The sequence below is a fragment of the Lepisma saccharinum genome, chromosome 20, assembly GCF_977018435.1.
Source record: "Lepisma saccharinum chromosome 20, izLepSacc3.1, whole genome shotgun sequence".
Lineage (NCBI taxonomy): Eukaryota > Metazoa > Arthropoda > Insecta > Zygentoma > Lepismatidae > Lepisma > Lepisma saccharinum.
Window position 1 is genome coordinate 5,399,988 of NC_139248.1, and position 22,154 is coordinate 5,422,141.

A 22,154-nucleotide genomic window follows, 5' to 3' on the forward strand; every position below is an offset into this window, starting at 1 on the left:
GTTCTACGCGCATCACAATCGTAAATGCTAATCCGAATGTTACAAGAAATGCTTCCTGTAAAGTATAGTTTGCTATAGTTGTAAAAAATGCCATAAGATTTTTGGAGAATTTATGCTAGTGATGGAAATGGTTCAGTCTAAAGCGGGCTTTGGTTAGATACCACTAGGGCTTGCTTGGATTCGTGACGTGATGATCTAAAGGGCGTGGCTTGTGCTCCAGGTTAGTGTTAAGAGGAAAATCCTGCTCTTGTAGCCTGCAAGAATGGCTCCAAGCCTTTCGTAGGTCAAAGGTCGTTCGTTTTGTACATGTCGCAGATGATTCTCGAGATGGGGATGGATCCGATTGTCTGCCTGAAGAACAGCTCTTCAATTGTTCTGCTGGAGACGGACCTCAGCGCTGGCAACAATAGGAGGAGTTTGCCGAAACGGAAAGGCTGCGTTGGGTAGGCAGTCGAGATGTACTTGTTAAGGGTTAGTTGCGTCTGGTCCTGAAGTGACGTCACCGCCTGCACGTCCCTGAGGCCCTTGACTTCGGCAGGACTTCCCTCGAAAGCTAAAGGAGAAAAAATGAAAGATTGTGGTTACCTCTATCTTAAAAAAAATAATACTAATAGCTTAGTTAAGTTTTGATAGTCATTTTGCCACCTTTTCCTGGCTTTGGCGGTTTTTTTCTTTTTGAAAATTGAGCCCAAAAGGGGGTTATAACACCCAACAAGCCCCCCCCCCTTGTGCACGACACTGTCCATGATCTCAATCTGGGCCGGGATGTATCTCTGTAGGTCTCTTTACTTGTTTTACAAATTTCTTTCATTTCAATATTTCATTTAATATATTTTTATAAAGTTATTGCAATACTTATACAGCACCAAATAATTTCAATTTCAAACTTACCTAAGAATTACTGTACCAAAATAAAGAAGAGTATCATTGAAATACGCGGGATGAGAGTGTCACTAATATATTCAAACTCTTCTACGTCATCACTTTTTTTAGTGGTCAATTTACTTCGCTTTAGAGACTGGTGAAAAATTGCGAGATATTAGGAGGAAAGTTTTCAATTTTTTTTTTTTTGTAGACATTTCTTTCGAGCCACTCTCCCTATTATTCTGGAACCGAACATGGATTTAATAAAATTTCGGTTTTGCTTACTATATTTGCTGTTTTATGTCTTTAAAAATCCACGAAGTGTTTATGTTATGTTCTAAAACTGTTACGAAATCATGACTATGTCTGCACAAATTCGAAGTAACAAATGAATTGAAAGCGTACTCAAAAACGCTACAATACACCAAACAAACGTAATATCAAATGGAAATCACTTTTCCTGCATGTAGAGAAATTTATGTTAATATGGCAACACTGTTCCTGATGCGCACAGACATGCGCAAGAGCCTGCTACGCCTGCGCACAAGATCGGAGAGCTGTTCGTGGGCCGATACTTCTGCGCAGTGTCCGATTCTAGCCTCACTACAAATATATTATTAATGTATGGACAATGAAATTGCCAAAACTATCAACTTAAAGCAAGAAAACGTGTATACTAGCAAATCGAACTTACATGTCTTGAAGAGAACAATCGTCCTGAGGCATGTATACTCCGTCGGGTCCACGTGGATCTGTTTGAACTTGGCCAGAGTGTCCTGGAACACTTTCACCTCCGACAGCAGGTCGATGGACCTCTCGGAATTGTGTCCCATGATGCCACACGACGCCACCACCTGACTGATTTCGATTGGAAGCATGAACTGGGCTGCTCCAAGGACGAACAGCTCTCTCCAGCCTTCCTCCAGGAGCAACAACTGGAAAAGTCCAGAATGAGAGATACTGTGTAAAATTTATCATGAAACAGGATGTATGAGTGGCTCTGGTTTGGTTTATACCGGTAGTGGAAAATATGGTAACACACTTCATCGTTAAACAGTTTATGCTGTGTATGTATTTGTTAACACGTTACATATATGCAAATAAAAATAAGGATATATGTTTCGAAAGTAGGGTATATATTTATGTAAGGTATAGCCTAGAAACAGTGATGTTAGTGGGGAAATATCGTTAATTCATCGCTGATTAATACTGCTTCAGAATTGTCATCTGTTGGTAATTTATGAAACAAATATCTCTTGAGAAGTGAACGAGATGGCAAGTGCAGAGATATGATTTGAAAAATATCATACGCTCAATGAAGAGTGAAAAATATACTGAAAAAATAACTAAATTGATAGATCTTAGGAAATGGAATTGTATAGAAAATAAAAATTAGCTTTATTTATTAGTTTGTAAGATTAAATTATTTAATTGTACCTAAAGTTAGTGAATTCTTATCCAAAGAAAGAAATTATCACATACTGTACATTATCTTAAGAAATAATTTATATGATAGGACACCGGGTTCGAATCACGGCCTTGGCATGGATGTTTGTGAGCGTCCATTCATGAATTTCATTTCATCATATCATCAATCCCCATCTTCGCAAATTAGCCAAAAGTGGCAGAAAAGGCGAAGTAAAATAAAGCAAATCATTCAATCAATCAATCACATTCAAATGGTAGGTTTGATTGGTAGATTCAAGTGATTCAACATTCAAAATGTTTATCATAAATGCTAGGTACATAAAATTTGGTATGGAATTTGGACCGATGAGAAAAGTCAATGCTAAAAGTCGTAAACGTTACTCCCAATTCATTTCCTCCAGATGTTTATGAATATAAGAGTTTAGGATTTAAATACATTTGAGATTTGTTCAGAGTTTTCAGGGTATATAAAAATATCAGCCAAATATAGAAAAATGACGGAACGAAATAGATGACGCAATCACAAATGACTTACCTGGTCTCTGAATGGTAGACTAGTGAAAGCTGGAACGTTCTTTGCCCATATGACGTTCATGAACAGGAGCCTGGCAGCCGATTCACATATGGTCTCCGTGTTGAAGGGGAAAGGCACAGGGATAGACACCTCGTGGGGAAACTGCAACGAAAATACTTCACTTTTAGAGGGGCACAGACACAATGGCATCATGCAGTGAATAAATGTGAAAACTATTGGAAATTTCAAGAGCAAAATTAATAAATTTTCAGGAAGGTGATGCAGTAAATGGAAATATAAAACAATAGTTCTCTAGAAATATTCCTTCTCGGTGGTCAGTTAAATGTTTCAGATTTACTTGTCTACCGGTTCACGTGATAATCGTGACCAAATCCATCCCGTAAGCTATAACAGGCTTGATGAGGAAAATGCTCAAATTTTAATCGGGGTATCTAAGGAACCATCGTCACCATCTTATTACACGCTAACTTCTGTAAAATTGTGTCAGTTTGAACACTGAATTGATGTGATGTTCACTATCGTTTATTATAGTTATCAGCAGGAAACGGATTTATATGTAAATACATATTTATGTATGAAGCTACAATCAGTTAAATTTTGCACTATCTTTGCGCATTATAGCACGTAGACTCGAAAAATTCAATTTTTATTTTCTATATTTGTACATATATTAGGTTTTTGCTCATATTTGAAGTACATATTTTAGTTATTATTACATATTATTTTCATATTTCAGAACATATTCGCGCAATTGTACATGTCCCCGTGTGACCGAGAGAGTTGGGTGAATTTCTTGCGAATAACTGACAAAGTCTGAAGCGACCTTCAACAAACAAAAATTTACGACCTTTTTTATATCAAAGTTCGTTAATTAGAAGTTTTCTGTTTTTCTCTTCGTTTTTTTTGTTGCTCCAAGCTGTTTGCTTTTCTTATTGTAAAAAAAACAACTTCAAATTCCTATTTATTTACAATTGTTGTCAACAATAGAGAAGCATTGGCTCCTGATTGTTACAAACATTATCTTGGCAACGGAAGAGAGTCTCAAGTCGAGCTGCCCACAGCAGCGCCAGAAGCAACGTACGGAATTTGCTTCTGGTTTCCCTTCAAGACAGTCACGGTAATAGTTAAAATGCTCAGATTGTTATTTATATAGCTCGTGTAGTGTCTTATATTATTTAAAAGGTAAATTTTAAGTCCATATTTAACTCCATATTTAGGTGAAAATAAGTAGATATGTATTTACATATTTATTTAGTATATTTTTACTACATGTAAATTCGTTCCCTGGTCATAAGAATAGCAAAGCTCAAAGTAAATAGCAAAGTATACAATTCATCAGGTAGATGGTGCTGTAGTAGCGATGCATTGCCTAAGTTTAATTTTCTAGCAGTTTATTAAACAAATGGAATATTTTTTTAAAAAAAATTGTCAAATTACTACCCATTATATTGACACTATTTCTTCAATACTCAGTGACTTATTCCAAAAAGTAGTAAGTTAGTATTTTTCCACCTGCATGATAGCAATGTTAATTGTATTATATAGTGAGGCCAAGTTTTTATTTCATAATTTCATGCCTATTTTACAATGGAGTAGGCTCGCAATGCATATCGTGATTCACAAGTACGTGAAACATTTTAGAAATTCACCACAGATAAACTATGCTTTGGATAGAATGACAAACTCTCCACGTTTTTGTAGGTAAGCTCATGAGCACAAAGTTATCACGGTTTGCCGCTAGGAGGCAGTAGAAGCAAATATGGCGCTGAGTAAGCGCAAGAAGGCGTTGTGTGTGTTGCAATGAACTAAAACCTCGTCCGCTGAGACTGTGCAAGGACGATGTCGAGCAGAATTTCTGAAGGAGCCTCCATTCCCCGTTAATGTCCAAGAACTTTACAACCATATCACCGTGGCGGTGGCACTGATTGATTGTGATACCCTAACACGAACCGCAGTATTAGTTAAGAGATCTGCTACGTCAGAAAAGGTGGGCACATAAGCATTTGTAAGGAGTATATAGTTGTATAGTTTACGTGTGGAAAATTTCTAAAATGTTTCACAAACTTATGAATCACCCTGTGTAGACAAAACCATTAGTTATGTGGAGGAGAAGGCATAGTGAACTTACCTTGGGCACCGTGGGGCAGAGGAAGGGCGACGAGAGAAGGCCCAGTCGAGGCAGGGCTTCGGCCTGCTCCTGTGTCTTTGGCATCGCGAGGTCGAGCACCGGTGGCTGGCTGGACAGTCCAGAGGGACCGACCTCTGTCTCTGGCTCCTTGAAGTACAGCGACATCTGTCTCCTGAGCGTCGAGTTGCGAGGACCCCTTTCATGTTGGACGGCTGGAAATAGAGCAGAATCACTGGTGAATTGAAACGTTTTGGGCGGTTGGAAGGAAAGCAAAGAGTCATTCGTGAATTGAAACGTTTTGTGCGGTTGGAAGGAAAGCAAAGAGTCATTCGGGAATTGAAACGTTTTGGGCGGTTGGAGGGAAAGCAAAGAGTCATTCGTGAATTGAAACGTTTTGGATGGTTGGAAGGAGAGCAAGGAGTCATTCGGGAATTGAAACGTTTTGGGCGGTTGGAAGGAAAGCAAAGAGTCATTCGGGAATTGAAACGTTTTGGGCTGTCGGAACAAAAGCAAAGAGTCATTCGTGAATTGAAACGTTTTGGGCGGTTGGAAGGAGAGCAAGGAGTCATTCGGGAATTGAAACGTTTTGGGCGGTTGGAAGGAAAGCAAAGAGTCATTCGGGAATTGAAACGTTTTGGGCTGTCGGAACAAAAGCAAAGAGTCATTCGTGAATTGAAACGTTTTGGGTGGTTGGAAGGAAAGCAAAGAGTCATTCGTGAATTGAAACGTTTTGGGCGGTTGGAAGGAAAGCAAAGAGTCATTCGTGAATTGAAACGTTTTGGATGGTTGGAAGGAAAGCAAAGAGTCATTCGTGAATTGAAACGTTTTGGGCGGTTGGAAGGAAAGCAAAGAGTCATTCGGGAATTGAAACGTTTTGGGCGGTTGGAAGGAAAGCAAAGAGTCATTCGGGAATTGAAACGTTTTGGGTGGTTGGAAGGAAAGCAAAGAGTCATTCGGGAATTGAAACGTTTTGGGCGGTTGGAAGGAAAGCAAAGAGTCATTCGTGAATTGAAACGTTTTGGGCGGTTGGAAGGAAAGCAAAGAGTCATTCGGGAATTGAAACGTTTTGGATGGTTGGAAGGAAAGCAAAGAGTCATTCGTGAATTGAAACGTTTTGGGCGGTTGGAAGGAAAGCAAAGAGTCATTCGGGAATTGAAACGTTATGGGCGGTTGGAAGGAAAGCAAAGAGTCATTCGTGAATTGAAACGTTTTGGGCGGTTGGAAGGAAAGCAAAGAGTCATTCGGGAATTGAAACGTTTTAGGCGGTTGGAAGGAAAGCAAAGAGCCATTCGTGAATTGAAACGTTTTGGGCGGTTGGAAGGAAAGCAAAGAGCCATTCGTGAATTGAAACGTTTTGGGCGGTTGGAAGGAAAGCAAAGAACCATTCGTGAATTGAAACGTTTTGGGCGGTTGGAAGGAAAGCAAAGAGCCATTCGTGAATTGAAACGTTTTGGGCGGTTGGAAGGAAAGCAAAGAGTCATTCGTGAATTGAAACGTTTTGGGCAATTGGAAGGAAAGCAAACAGTTCGTTAGTCCATTGAAACGTTTGGACGGTTGGAATGAAAGCAAAGGGTCATTCATTAATTGAAAGGACTTGGGAGACCATTACTTCTACATTTTCATATTTTTGTTACACGGTTTATTTATATGTATATATGCTGTGCTAAATCAGCTTGTCAGTTATGTTTTCCTATCAGACGCTACATGACCGAAGAAATGTAGCTAGAAAGACCAGAATTTTTTTTGAAATGTTGACTTAGCAACTCGTTGAAGGAACTTAAACTATTATTAAGGAAGCGTGAATGAAAGTAACCTACCGTCTTTATTCATGCCTGCGTCCACGCACTTCCTCAGCCTACAGGCACGGCATTGGTTCCTGTGGGTCTTGTCCACCACGCAACTGCCTTCGGACTTCGCCTTGCACACATATTGCCTATTTCTACGAATTGACCTCTGAAATAAAGAAAATTTGCATTATTAATTCTCTAACAATTACAAATGGCTAGTTACTATCACATAATTTATTGTCATTCTTTTCATTAAATTATGTTTATAAATTTTAGGGCTGAGCCGATGTATCGGTATGGGAAAGTATCGGTTGGATTTTATTTACCGATACCGGCGCAAAGAAAATCGTGCATGACATTTTCGCGAAGTCTAATTGTAATGAAAGTTGTGCAAAATCGCTCATTGATTTTGTTCCAATATTATGTGTAAAATCTGTATTTTAACACGTATTTTTGTACTCTGGAGTAATTTTTAAATATTTTTTCAGGCAAAATCCTAGTAAATTGATAGTAGAATACTAACCCCCTAATAGTAATCGATATTTTGAACAAATTTTAATTGTCACAATTTCTGAGTACCGATATAGGTAGGAATCCATAAGAATATCGGTACCTATCGGTATTGGCTCATCCCTAAAAAAAATCTTTTGTACTTAAAACACAATGAATTACAAGTTGAATTATGTATTTGTAATAAATATGAAATAAATATACAGTTTCTAGTTGAATAATTTGCTACGACGCCGGCGATCCGGGTTCGAAACCCGACTGGGGCATTCTTTGGGAGTGTCCCTACATGAATTTCATCATATCATCACTCATCGTTCCGATTAACCAAAAGTGGCAGAAAAGCTACGCTAAAGAACAAAAATTTAAAACCTAAATACTTGATGTACAGTCCCTACCAAAAGTTTAAGACCACCAACTGTTTTTCATATAAATGAATCCTGACCGAACGTTTTTGGTACAAATATGGAGTGAAATTGTATGGAATTGATATAGTGTGTGAGGCATATATTGCCGAAAAAAATATTGGTATACGTCTAGTAGTTCTTGAGATACGAAAGGGGAAAATCAAATTTCTTAACTGAAAAATCCAGCATTTTGAAGTACAGATGAATGGGCATACATGTAACCGACGTCGTTATGACAGTACTGATTTTTTTAGGTATTGTGGAACGTGAACGAAGGTTTTGGCGCAAAAAATAAAAATCCAAAAAAAAATCTCGTTTTATATATTTTTTTCTAGAATTCGCAAAATTAAAAAAAAAAGGGAAAACTGAGAGGTCTTCCGATAACAATATCTTAGCCCGACCCTGTGGCCGAGTGGTTAGCACATCGCGCTGCAACGCCAAGGGTCCCGGGTTCGAATCCCGGTCGGGCTTGGTTGTTTGTGAATGTCCATTCATCAATTTCATCATTTCATCACTCATCCCCATCTTCGCAAATTAGCCAAGAGTCACAAAACGCGAAGTAAAATAAACTAAATCAATCAAATCAATCAATAACAATATCTTCCTCAGCGACTGCGCTGGAGTGAACAAATTTTATCAGTCATTAGTTGAAATGTGTGTCAATAGATGGCGCAGAAAGACATATCTCGAGTAGCAGCATTGTGCAAGTCCAAACCTGTTTTCGTTACGCTTGATAATAAACAGGCTGTTTGAATCGCAAGCTACGTGATAATTGGGGGAAAAAACCGTGCCCGTGGCCGTGAAATGGCAAATAATTGGTATGTACAGATGCAATAGGTCTCATAGAGAAATTGCAGTCGCATTGAATGTGAGTAAAACCTGCGTGGCGAACACAATAAACAAATTCAAGCAGCAAGGTAGTGGTTGATAAACCACGCTGCGGCCGCCCCAGGATAACGTCTGTTGGCGAGGACCGGATTATCTCCGAAGTATGGAATGAGATTACGCCCCAAGAATGCCAGGTATTGGTCCACAGCATGAGAAAACGTGTACAACACACTTCATTCATCTAATTTCAGGAAAAATGTTTGTTTCCAAGTATATTTTCAAAGTTCACATTTAATGGTTTTACAAATTGTACCTTTAGTTGCATCTATTAGTTATAAGTGCATTAACATGCCCTTACACTTTCTTGATCTTGATGTACCTTTCAACAACATTACATAATAATTCCAATTTTGTATTAAAGTGTTTATTTCATGAAAAGCACTCGTATATATACTTTTTCTGTTTGTCTGAAAAACACATGACAAGGTGGTCTTAAACTTTTTGGTAGGGACTGTATTTTAATATCAAATAAAATCGATATTATCTGTTTAAGTCACGTGTCGTAGAAGCAATTATAAATATGTTTTCTAAGTTACCAAAAAAATGTACTACATAGAAGAACAAGCACACGGAAGCATCAGTTTAAATATAATAAGGTTTTAAGAATATTTTTATGTTCTGATTTCGATTAATTGTTTATAAATTAATAATAATAATTACACCTCAAAAGGATAACTAAATTTATTAAATGTACCGCTTACCTTAAAAAAGCCAGCACACCTGGAAAGAAGGAAAATAAATATATAGTTATATAATCAAAATACAAACAAAATATAAAATCGAGAGTATGGTTCACATTATATTATTTTCATTCCCACGAGTTACATTTATAATACGTATTATAGCATACGAAATAAAATACTTCACTAGCAAATGGTGTATTTGTTTTGATTATGATTTGCTACTAACACCAAACACTTTGGCACAAGCGGTCTGTTGAGGGCCAGAACCTGCCAAGCAGTTTTTCATTGAAAGACGCTCAGTCACAGCATCAAATTCCATCACCGCTGTATTTTTGTTTCTCTTAAAACCAGAGTCCTCTTTTGTCGCTTTCAAGAAGCGTTGTATTCATGATGCTTGGTGAAATAAATTTTAGAGCTTCCCTAGTGAATCGAACCCTGGACCGTTCGTACCAAAGTCGAGGGCTGTAACTATGGTGGGGGGGGGGGGCGGGGGCGGAGTTCTTTGCATACAACGGAAAGTGATGACAACAATATGTACAGCTGGAGATTTCTAAGAAGATTGTATAATTTATTTATAGCATAAACTATATCTGTATACAGTATAATCAGGGTGGATAAAAATTAATTTATTTAAAGATCATTTTGTTGATTTTTTATTTAAAAAGAACACGCTTAAAATTCCTTGTATGGTTTTTGGCACCATACATATAGATATATGTTTTTTTTATAGAAAAGCTTTCTCTAATAAACGACCCTTTAATATATTTGAACAGTTTGATTAAAGCAAATAAAAAATATACCTAAATATACATTTTTCTGTTTCTGATACTGTGCCTACTGTGGAAGTATTGTTGAATGTGTTAATGAAACTAATAATAATTTTATTAACTTTTCTTCCAGTGAAAATAAAATATTCTGGAGTACTCTAACTTAAAATAGTAACTTAAATATTGTTATAGTCTTCGTAGCTAAATTTTGGAGATTTTTTTGATGATAGTTTGAAAAATTATCAGCTGCCATGTTTATTTACAGTTTAATGATATTGACACTATTTATGGTTTAATATGATTAGTATTTTGTATATATTTTCTACACAAAATGTTCGTTCATTTTGCCTATAAAAATTATTGAATTTTAAATCAAGAGAAATCCTGTGTTTACATTTCCTGCACCATCAGTACATATATTTTATTTCCTTTATTTTCCTATCTTAGGCCTAATAAACACCATTAAATGATTACGAGAGTAATGTACTTTCACCAAAAATGATTCTGATATCGGCAAAATCCTTATGCACATTATGCTATAAATTAATTTTTTAAAGTCATTCAAATCAGTGACTTTTTTTTAAAAAATCACCTGATTTAAACCAATTCACCTTGAGTATAATACACTCGTGCACTTTCAACGTGGGCTTGGGCCACATCTTGTGTACTCGTGGGCGTGACCTTCGACCACGTTTTGGGTACCTTAATACTCCTAATGGCTTTGAAAATACCCGCATGTATTATTGGAGGAAAAGAGTTAGAACGTTCGCTTATTTGAAGAGTTAATAATGTAACGTTATGTGTGTACGGGCTCTAATATTCCACAACTATTCAAAATATTATTGTCCCTTTTCTTAATAATAAACTGGGTAAGTAACAGTGGCGTAGCATGGACATTTCGGGTGGGAACGCCAAGTCCGAAGGAAGAGTCGGCCCTTTCTTGCTTAATAATTTACTTATGGTATTAGTCGCCACAGGTATTATTTGCCTGAAGTAAGCTGGGTTTTCAATAAAACATCATCATTGCATGTTTTAGCTAGAAAATTAGATGCCTCACTATGCCACAGATGTTTTGAACTCTGGTGTTCTATACCTTTTTTTATATCTTTCTGCATGACGCAAGTAATTAAAAACCTACCTGAATCACAAGCGCCTCTGCACAACAGTAGACGTCATTGTTGTGGGCGATCCAACTACTGATTGATTTGGTTTATTTTATTTCGCTTTTCTACCACTTTTGGTTAATTGCGAATATGAATATGAGTGATGATATTGATGAAGGGACACTGACAAAGAACACCCGTGCTCACGCCGGGATTCGAACCAGGGACCTCTGTCGTCTCGGCGCACAGTGCAAAGCAGAGTGGATGATCCAAATATCGTACACTCTACTGACGTAACAGTGCTGATTCGTAATTCAGACCAGTGTTTACTACATCTTGAGAATGCTGATAAACATTTTAAAATAATTTCGTCCAGATGTTAAGAGTTTTCAAATGAATGCTAAAATTTCCATTCACACAATATTAAGTATTTAGATAATAACGAAAAAATACAATAAAAAATAATAGTTTTGCGGGTTAAGTGGTAGAGCAGCCACAGGCTGAATTTCTACCACGAGGACTTCACCAACTTACTTGACAAAACCTGTGTTGATCTTTTAGTTTTTAATGCACATCGCTGTTCGTGCGATACATTATACAATGCAGTGGCCATTAACTAGCGGTATATTTGAGATTGGTAAAGTTACGTCAGTCAATATTGCGTATTGTAGCATCACATAGCACGAGTTGCATGAGCACGAAGAGCGAAGAACCGGGTAGGAATTCTACAGCTGTCGTCTGCTTCAGAAGGCAGGAAGGGTCACATGAACCAATCACGGTAGACCTCTCGTACGCTGGCGTAAGAGAGCCCATTTACGCGCGTGCTGTAGAAATGGAAGCTTTCCCTCCATAAAGGCAGCAAGGAATATAGGAGTCCTGTACGCCGAACCTGCTCGGCCTCCGGCCGGGAAAGGCATTGAAAAGAGATGCTAGAACGAGTGTTGAGAGTGGAGCGTTGCAAGTGGATCGCGAAAAATAGCTATTATAATGCCATGAAGGTCAAACATATATGAAATTAGTCACGTTTTACTTTATAATCACAGCATTTAAGCATTTTTGAAATTTTACATCTGGGAACGCCGGGCGTACGGGCGTACTATAACGCTACGCCACTGGTAAGTAATATCCGTTTCAAAATAGTCAGTCAGATGTTTTGTATAAACGAATTGAATAGCGACACTAAATTCGAAAAGCAATATTTACTTCTTTTGTCATTTTCACATTTATAATGGTTTTCCTTCATTCCCCGCAAATTCCTACCTTGCCCCTGTAATAAATTCTGACGCACATATTTTGAAGCACGTAGTTTTTGGGGTGAAAATAACTTTTCTTTAAGTTCCCTAGCAACGTTCCATGGTCCGCAACAAACGTGGAACACACTAAATAATTGTTATACCTCTAAACATTTTATTAAGACAGCCACGATAGAGATATACACGCATTGTCCCCTATCAATTTAATTTGTAGGGCTTATAGTTGTCTGATTAATGAAGAGAATATATTTACCTGTTGATTGTTACAATTCTATCAAAGTACTCTTGCACTGTTAAAATAAAAAGGGGAAATATATAATTTTCTGGTTTTGAATTCGTAACTAATTTCATAGAATAATGGACTCTGGTAACAGCCTGCTTTCACTGTCCCTCTGTATGGAGTTGAGGTTGAGCGTGTCGAATATGAGTAAATGGGCCTCTTTTACAGTTAAGTTGCAATACCAATATCTAATTGTATCTGGACTGAAACTCATGTAGATGTCAGTCTTGTTTGAGGCACCTTTTCTAACTAGGAATCGATTCATCTGTGTGCTATTGATCTGTGAGAAACAACGTAGAATGTTTTTGCCCTTGGAAATGGACGATGAGAGGGACGTGAAAAAGGCGTATTTTCACCCTTAAAAAGGGGTAAGTTATAGATTTTTAATTTATTTGTTGTTTTGAGACAATTTCATGGGGAGGGGGTTGTAATTGAGCACTTTTTGCCGCCGGAGGTTCCTTCGAGTGAGTGAGTGGTGGGACTGGGGCTTTATATAAGAAGATCGAATACAATGTTTTGAGAATAGGATTCACTACAATCTTATAACAAGATGTTCACATTTAACTATTATACAATTATTATTCCTTTCAAAATATAGCCCTATATGTTTACGTTGTGAATATAGAATAATTACATAAAATACCAAGATAAACTATTCACAGTAGTGACAGATAATGTCTGAAGTTGCTATTTCATCTCTCTCTAGCCATCCTCCGTGGTGCAGTGGTTAGCACAGCGCATTACGACGCCAGGGGTTCCGAAGTTCGAATCCCGGCCTGAACGTTGGCATTTTTATAAGTGCCTTTTCATCAATTTCATCACTAATCCTCATCTTTCGTCGCAATTATCAAAAAGGGACAGAAAAGGGACGCTAAGTAACATCCTCATCGTCGTATATTTTACGTTTGTTTTATACCTCTGTAAGTTAATCGTGACATTGATGATGAATGGTGAACCCATAACATGTATTATGGAAAAATACCTGACCTAAAATACTGGCAGAGTAGAGCCAAACGTTAACCACTACACAACGGAGATCGGCAGGTAAAATAGTAACATTAGCGAACAATGCTTACCCGTCGCAAGCGAATATCCCGTAGTGTTTTCCCGAGGAGTGGTCCTGACAAACCTTACAAGGGATGTCATACAGGATTCTACCTGGAAAGAAAGAAAATGGAAGTTATGAAACTACGAACAGTTTCAGAGACAGCGATAGAAATTCGTTAACAATTTAGAAATGATAACACTGGGGAACAAAAAAAAGATTTTATTTTGCGGCATAAAGTTTAATAACAGTTTCAGCACACAAAACAGCTGTGATTGCCAATTGTATGATTGGTTCAATTGAATTGACTCCAGTTATAAAAATAAACACACCATGGAAAATGTAGGAGGTAAAATTACTCTACGCTTTTCTCGGTAATATCAAAATTTGATAATGGTCTGAAATTCCCATTAAGAAACTTATTTATTTATTTGTACATTGTTGCTAGGCAACTTATGAAGCATTGCTAGGCAATATATCGGACACTCAACAAAGCTTAAGGAAGAATACCAAAACATAAAAATGGTTTTAGAAAAAAAAAATTAATATCCTGAACATAAGTGGCTCGTGTGTGTGGATTTGAAGATGGTGAATTTTTTACTAGGACAGCAAAGTGGGTACACAAAGTATCCCTGTATCCTATGTTTGTGGGATAGTCGTACTAGAGAAAAGCATTGGACGATAAAAGTTTGCCCCCACCCCCAGGGAAAATATTAGTGGGAAAAGCTAATATCATTCATGAACCGCTGATAGATAGGGACAAAATCATCCTTCTGCCACTGCATATTAAACTTGGGTTGATAAAACAGTTTGTCAAGGCCTTAGATACAAGTGGTGATTGTTTCAAATATATATGCCACACTTTTCCAGGACTAAGTATTGAAAAATTGAAGGCCGCAATCTTGGACGGACCACCACAAATTCGTACACTTATAAATTATGCCAATTTTACAACTTACATGTCTTACATCGAATCTGAGGCCTGGCTGAGATTTGTGTCCATCGTTAAAAACATTTTGGGGAATCACAGAGCAGAAAAGTACCCCGATATAGTTGGAAATACGTTGAAAAATTTTGAGAAATTGGGAGCTAATATGAGTGTGAAGATACATTTTCTTCATAGCCACATTGACAGATTCCCTGAGAACCTTGGTGATTTTAGTGAAGAACAGGGAGAAAGGTTCCATCAGGATATAAGGATAATGGAAAAAAGGTACCAGGGACGGTGGGATCGCCACATGATGGCCGACTACTGTTGGAGCTTACAGAGGGATTGTCCTAAAAAGCAATACAGCAGGAAATCGTATAGAAAACATTTCACATAGTTTGTTACTTCATTGTGTACATATTTTCTTAATTATTATGATCATAGGCCTATATAAATTTATTTTTATAATAATGATTGTAATCACAAAAAGAAATATTAAATTGTTGTTGTTGGAAGTTCATTTATATGTATGTCTTATGTTTCCGCCATTTTGGTTTAATTGCATTTATTTCATAAATTAGAGCCAATTCAGGAAATATATTATTACATCATTATTCAGCAGCATGAAATTACCCTAAATTAGCTCTCAAACACTGTGCCGCAATTTCACTGTTCCCCAGTGTAATTTATTCATGCACTATTTGGCAGTTTTCACCCACCTTCAGAAAAGTATATAATCTTGAATATACGTGTCGGGGTTACCCAAATGGGATACCTTTGGAAGGGAGTCTTAAGTGGCCGATAATGAGGACGAAGGATGTTTTGATGGAAGAACAAACTCAAGATTTATTTATTTATTTATTTATGCTTTGCACTTCTACAGAGGATTGAACCTCCAATTACAGAAGGCGTACACTGTGTTTGATTAATACAATAGAAATTACATGGAAATATACAAACACATATTCATTCATTCACGTACAATACATACAACATACAACATACGTAACGCATGAGATATATATATACACTTATCTACATACATTTAGGCAAGAGGTTTATACGTAATTCACAAATATTGCATACTGTAAATGGTAACATTTATATTAAACAATCTATATTCTATCAGAGTTTCTATAGCACTGAATCTATTATTCTTTTATATCTGTCAAATGGAAGTGAAAAATCTACACATTGGTTGTTTATAACAAGGATATTGTACGTAACTGTGACACATTCTATATATTGGTGAGTTTCTATATTTCTGAGTTTTTGAAATTTTAGAAGTTAGAATATTTCTATTACGCAGATTATTTTTTCTTATATTGAATTGTATTTGACCGAGAAAGGAACTGTTGTCTAAGACACCATTAATTATTTTATACAAGTACAACTGTTCTAATATTTTCCTCCTGTTACTACGACTCTTAAATCCAAATATGTCAAGCAGATTATTATAATTCACGTTATTTTGTCGTGGGGAACACATGAACATCCATGGATAGTTGGTGCAGAGTGAAAAAAAGATATATATCAGCTGACTCCATTTCATTTTCGTAAGCAAGTGCTCAATCCTCAGACCACACGCTTTGGGATCTTTAACACAAAAGAGCTCTTCTAGCAATTTCAGCAATCTTGATCCCCCTAACGAGCCACATACCATATACTAACGTGTAGCTCCCCACATGTTGAGCGATGTGTGACGCGGAGATGGGTCGGACACGCGCACTGGCGGAAGCTCATTTTCGCGATCGTGCGGCGACAAAAGCGGGATCCACACACACCGGAAGAGGAAGCAGGGCGGAAAACGACAGACGAGCAGCGAGTGGGAAGCAGAAAGATTTCGACGCCGGGGTAGAAAAGGTGCACCAGATGATGCGACGGTGTGATTTGTCTCAAACACGGAAGCACGTTATGTTTAAAGTTCCCATGCATCCTGTATCCATTATGGGAAGTAGAATGAGTGATTCGGGATAAATTTGCCTCGTAATTGTGACATGCAATGCACATTACAATTCTAAGCTGTTCGAGAAAAAGTAAAAAGAAATAAAAAAAAAATGCAATTTTACGGTAAACACATTTTATGTTTATCATGTCAACATTACATATACATGTCGGATGATCACTGTTTACAATGTATACACATACACAAAATAAAATTATGCTGATATTAATTCTGTAATTGATTCAGTGTGACTTAGAAAGCAACAGACAAATTCGCAGTTTGTGACTTATGTGCTTTTTCCCCCTAACACCCTAGAGCTATTCGTTCAATTCAAGCCGGCCCCTGTGGCGAAGTGGTTACCACATCGCGCTACGACGCTAGGGGTCCCGGATTCGAATCCTGGCCTGGGCATGGATGTTTCTGAGTGTCCATTCATCAATTTCATCTAGTGTTGCCCACGGGACGAGACGGGACAGGCTTTTAAAAATTCGAGACGAGACGAGATTGACCATGTGTCCGGAGACAAACGAATATTTTCGAGAGGAGACAGCATTTCCAAGAGACGAGACAGGCCAAAGTCTCGTCTCGTGGACAACACTAATTTCATCATATCATACCTCATTCCCATCTTCGCAAATTAGCCAAAAGTGGCAAAAAAGTGAAATAAAATAAAGCAAATCAAATCGTTCATTTCTAATTGCTTCTCGTAGTTTAAGGGTGTAAGGGTTGAACCTTTCCTAGCTCGCGTCCCTTCCATGTCGTAATAAACCCTGGACTGCATTTTGCAGACTAGCGAGGCTGTGTCGTCTGGACTCACGACCAATATAATCCTCCATGGGACTCATATTTTTTCGTCCCTGCATTTGTTAGTGTCTCTTCATCCATCTCGTCTTATCACCATTCATCTTCATCTTCGCGATTAGCCAAAAGTGAAAGAAAGGCGAAGTAAAATAAACCAATTCAATCTATCAAACCTCTTCTAGTTTAGACGAAGCAGCACCGTTCTTTTCTGCGTCTGAAAATTATTCGATCTTTCGTTTTTTCCGGTCCTTTACAACAATTCTATTGTCAGTAATAATCTGGGTACAATTCCTGGAGTGTATGATTTGAGGTGGGAATTATTCTAGCATTGTCTCAGCGTAAAGCGGCTGTGGGGTTCACCAAACTTCTAATATAGCATCATGTTACGTCCTTGTCATATGCGTAACATTTATACATTCCAAAGAAAATGTGCAATTCAAAATTGTTTAATTTGGAATTTTCGTGTGACAAAAAAAACAATTTTCAGTTGTTGCATCGAATAACTTCAATGAAATTCACTAATGGTTGCAAATTGTTAATTTATTTTCTCTTTTATGAAATTAGCAAAGAAAACAAAAAAAAACTGAAATATTCTCTGGACATATTATCAAATATGTTAAATTTCTGTTAATGTGGATTAGATATGAAGTCATAATCTTGGGATCAGAGAGTTCAGGAATTTACATACAAGTATAAATCCCAGGTATAAAAACCTGAAAATTTCAACAACCACGTCGCAACACCGGCTTCGCCTCGATATACGTCAACAACTGTTAAAAAAGTAAACTACATGACACAACCCCCTAACCGGTTCCTGTATCTTTGTCATCGTCTGTACATAAACCGTGCAACTTTGAAATAATTCACTTTTGTGATTTTCTTATTCTTGGAAACTCATCAGAGGAAAGTACTAACCTAATAAGACAGCTCTTTTGGCAATTATTTTGCAATAATTCCCGAATTCTGCCTTTGTTCGATGCCACTGTCTCAGTACAGTCTCGCCGAAGACAAGTCTGCCATCTACCGAACAAAAGCTGAAGTTGCTGTTTCGATGGAAGAGAGGCCATTAGACCCCCGTAAAGATTGTTGTCCCTCCAAGTCGACAGTGGAGAGATAACAATCTATAGTAGCTAATCTGGGTACCTCGGTAGCGATTTTCTAAACGCCAGAAGCCCCAGTCGGCGAAGAACAAGGGTCTGGAAGTGTGGCGCGAGATCGTTATCAGCCGAGTTGTGGGGTCATTACAGGACAGGCGTGGCGACTGGTAGCTTCCAAAATCCACAGAATCCGTCGTTTTGACTCCGAAATGCACTTCTTATCTCGTGCGATCGGTGAAATTTCAGTGGCAGTGAAAACAGAAAACATTTTTGCAAAATGGTTTGTCCCCTCCCGTCCCGTTGTCTGCAAATGTCTCTGTGCTGTTCTTCCGTGACCAGGTATGGCGTTATTTGCATCAGTGTTGCCATATGACTGTAAATTTCACTAGGTGCAGGTCATGTATTTCCGAGATGGACTTCTCACTGAAAAATATCCATATTATAGAGAAACCTCAGTGTTCTCGAGGGAATTGTACATGGTTAATGTGTTTTCATATTTTAAAGAAACACCATAACAGCTTCGTTCATGATTATTCTGCCAGGTTTAAATAAAGCCAAGTTGACTTGACACATAAGTTTTCTCAGTAAATGCTTTTCGTTATTGTGCATACTATCAACACATTTCACACATTTTTGTCCACAGATGTGTAAATGGATCGTCTTTTAATATAAAAGAAATATTAAGAACTTATGATTTAGTGTTCTAAATCTCCCACCGTTCCTGCGCCACTGAATGTATTTACAAAAATTGTACACTCAACGGCTAAAGAAACAGTAGGAGAACTGTCCATCATCATTTTCATTCGGTCTGTATTTCACAACGTGATGATAATGAATTGAAATAACAACGTCAGCAGGCAGAGAACAATACCTGTTTCTAACCAACATGGTTTCACCTTATAACAGCATAGGATGCAGAATGAAAAAGGAATGAAAATAGATGGACAATTTCCCTACCATTATCTTTGCTGTTGACTGTACGTACCATTAACTACTCATCGATCAATATGTTTACCTACATAGCCATCATACCTATAAAACAGCTACAGGACTAAATTTAATCATAAGTTTTGTTCTTTGGAATTTGTATTGAGATTAACTGTTAATGAGAAAATTGTTAGTTAATTGTCAGCCATTTTGAATAAGAAATGCTGCTGTTAATTTGATAAGTTGATGTCTACCCAAACCCAACAAGAATTGGGACTGGTGCGAGACACATCCAGCTGTTAACATTCACTAAAACTAAATACTAAGACCTCTAAACTTGGCGCTCCTAACCCAACAATTCCTAACCTACAATCCCTCTTAGTTCTAATAATGCATATGTGGTTAGGAGGAGCAGGTTTAGAGCCCTTAGTATTATTTTTAGCGACCGTTAGCAGCTGAATGTGCCCCGCACCAGACCCACAAAAGTGAATCTCTTCTGATTCCTTCTATTTTATAGGGACAATTCCTTATTTTATTATATTTTTTTACTTTTCCTTCCAAACAGAATACACAATAGTTACTGAAAAGTAGCATATGTATTAAACAAATGTACGAGGATTTATATTTAATCATTACTAATTAAATGGTAAAACACGAACATGAATTTGAGGCTACAAAAAATATAGAAAACAGATACAGGCCTATAATTTTTGAATATCACTACAATTCGAGTGTGGAAGCACTAATTCCTCACTGTCTCTTCTGCACTACTAACCACGTCCAATAACTCTAATAGCTTTTTGACACGTTCCTGTTCTTTCTTGTATTCCATTTCGAAGAAAAGAAAAGCCACAATTATTGCAACACTCGAGCGAAATAAAGTTTAAAATAATACGCAAGTAGGTAGATGGGGGTGCTGATGACACCCCAGAACGCGGAGCTCTTTGTTATTATGGACCAGCGCACAACAATCAGGTGACAAAAAGACCTACCCCTCAAGTAGTAAACAACATGAAGGTAACGGAAAGTTGAACAGTGTTGACAACTTATAAGACTATTTTTTTTTAACAATTTTTAGACCTGGAGTGTTGTGGCCACCCCCACATACCCAATTAAAGGTTAATCCCAATTACTGTGGTCATTCTATATCATCAGAGTAGCGATGTAAAATATATGCTGCAAAAACCATGCACAATTTTAGTAAGCAACCTGCAAGCGTTAGTATGTATTCAATTTAACCAAAAGCGAATAAAGTATTTCAGCGGAAATGTACTAAAACAGATGATTACTACTGTAGCTACACCATCTGGAGCATATACTGAGGAAGTTTAGTTTGCATCTCGGTATATTCCCCTAACGAAATGAAACAATCCCACACATACAAGCAGAATCTGTTCACGGGAACATACAGATTGAGGTAACGTATGGTGCTGCCATCTGTCGCTCACTTCTACCTGCCGATGTTCTCACCTGGCATTGGCGGTCAGGGGACAATGAGGTCACGTGATGCACCATGTGCTGCTTTGTCGACGGTAGAAAGATGGGCGATGCGCTGTTGGGGCGTATCATTCTGTTGTGTGAACAGTTTTCGTGATTAAAACTACACATTTATCTGTAAATGAGAACAGTTTGTCAATTTAACTTCCTTTCAGAACAAAATGTAGACTTCGTACGTTTCATTATCTAGTTTATTTGTTCACCAGATGTCGTCTTTGTGGCAGTGTGTGTTCGGTGCAGAATCAAGCGTTCCCGGGCTCGAGACCTGGCGTAGCTATGGATGTTTCTATTTGGGTAATCTTTCATCTATTTCACTCGTCGTAGCGATTAGCCAAAATCGGAAGAATGGCGACGCGAAATAAGAAAAATACGAATGGAAATTCGTTCACCAAATATTCTAAAAATTGCAATTGCCAATATTTAACCATAATCGACAAAGTATTTTATTTTACATGGAAAGTTCCAAATAAAAGCACTAAAAATCATAAATTCATAAGACGATGAACTCTAATGGCTTTTAAGCAGAGTTCATCAACGATTTATTTGTAACACAATTTTAAAGTTACAGTTACTTGTAAAGCAGTTAGAGGAAACAGTTAATTTCTAGAGTTACTTTTTGAAATGAATAACTTTAACTCTGTTACTTTTTGATATTAGCAACTGCAACTTAGTTACTTTTTTGAGGTAACAAGAAACTTAAGTTAACATTTACTTTTACGTTTCAACAGGAATGAACGAAATTAATATTTACTTCATGCACACACCAGCATTCGCTATGAGCAAATGTTTTACTTGGCGTAATTTTTCCCCCGCATAACTGTTATGTTTGACTTGTCTAACTGGTTTGTTTTCATTATTTCATTATAAATGAACAAAAATTTGTGTGTTTTTTAAATTGTTCATGTTCCCGCCTTTAAAAGAGCAAATATATATATATATATATATATTTCGGTATACACACACACAGGCGTAACTTGATGGGGGCAAGGGGCACTTACCTTGTCGGCTGGCCCAATGCAAGAAGCTTGAAAGTTATTATTCAGTCCAGCTCCGTAAGGGTGATTTGTATCGTTTGTCAGTTAACGCCGCTTTTCTACCACTTTGGCAAATTGCGACGAAGATGATGAGTGATTAGATTAAAATAATGAAGGTAAACTGGCACAGAACGCCCTTGCGCAGGTAGGGCCTCAAACCCAGGAACACCGAGTGGGCAAGAGGAAATTTGGAAAGACTTTGAAACGTATACATTCAGATCTAGAAGGCTAGATGGTAGCACCACTGAGA

The 22,154-nt window shown here is 37.5% G+C and overlaps 2 protein-coding genes across 2 annotated transcripts in view; both read right to left on the minus strand.

The window, feature by feature from the left end:
* Positions 1-249: 249 nt before the first annotated feature.
* LOC146003788 (nuclear receptor subfamily 2 group E member 1-like) lies at positions 250-20,942 on the minus strand. The gene is made up of 9 exons (XM_083142204.1): positions 20,844-20,942; positions 14,926-14,953; positions 13,707-13,788; positions 9,246-9,264; positions 6,773-6,908; positions 4,956-5,167; positions 2,828-2,968; positions 1,559-1,799; positions 250-553 (listed from the first exon to the last, which is right to left on the minus strand). Exons 1-9 carry the CDS (start codon positions 20,940-20,942, stop codon positions 285-287), a joined length of 1,227 nt encoding a protein of 408 aa, XP_082998330.1. The 3' UTR covers positions 250-284.
* The window catches only part of LOC146003789 (vesicular glutamate transporter 3-like), a 39,170-nt gene continuing 37,954 nt past the window's right edge, over positions 20,939-22,154 (minus strand). The window contains exon 9 of the mRNA XM_083142205.1: positions 20,939-20,985. Coding sequence (XP_082998331.1) covers positions 20,939-20,985 — 47 coding nt within the window. The remainder of the gene's footprint in view (positions 20,986-22,154) is intronic.

Excerpts from the sequence above, each read along its gene's own strand:
- LOC146003788 (XM_083142204.1), bottom strand. The coding sequence starts at position 20,942 with ATGATACGCCCCAACAGCGCATCGCCCATCTTTCTACCGTCGACAAAG. Across the intron at positions 5,168-6,772 it reads CGCAGGCATGAATAAAGACG|CCGTCCAACATGAAAGGGGT; the intron begins GTAGGTTACTTT and ends CTCTATTTCCAG. Across the intron at positions 1,800-2,827 it reads GTCTACCATTCAGAGACCAG|TTGTTGCTCCTGGAGGAAGG; the intron begins GTAAGTCATTTG and ends GGACTTTTCCAG.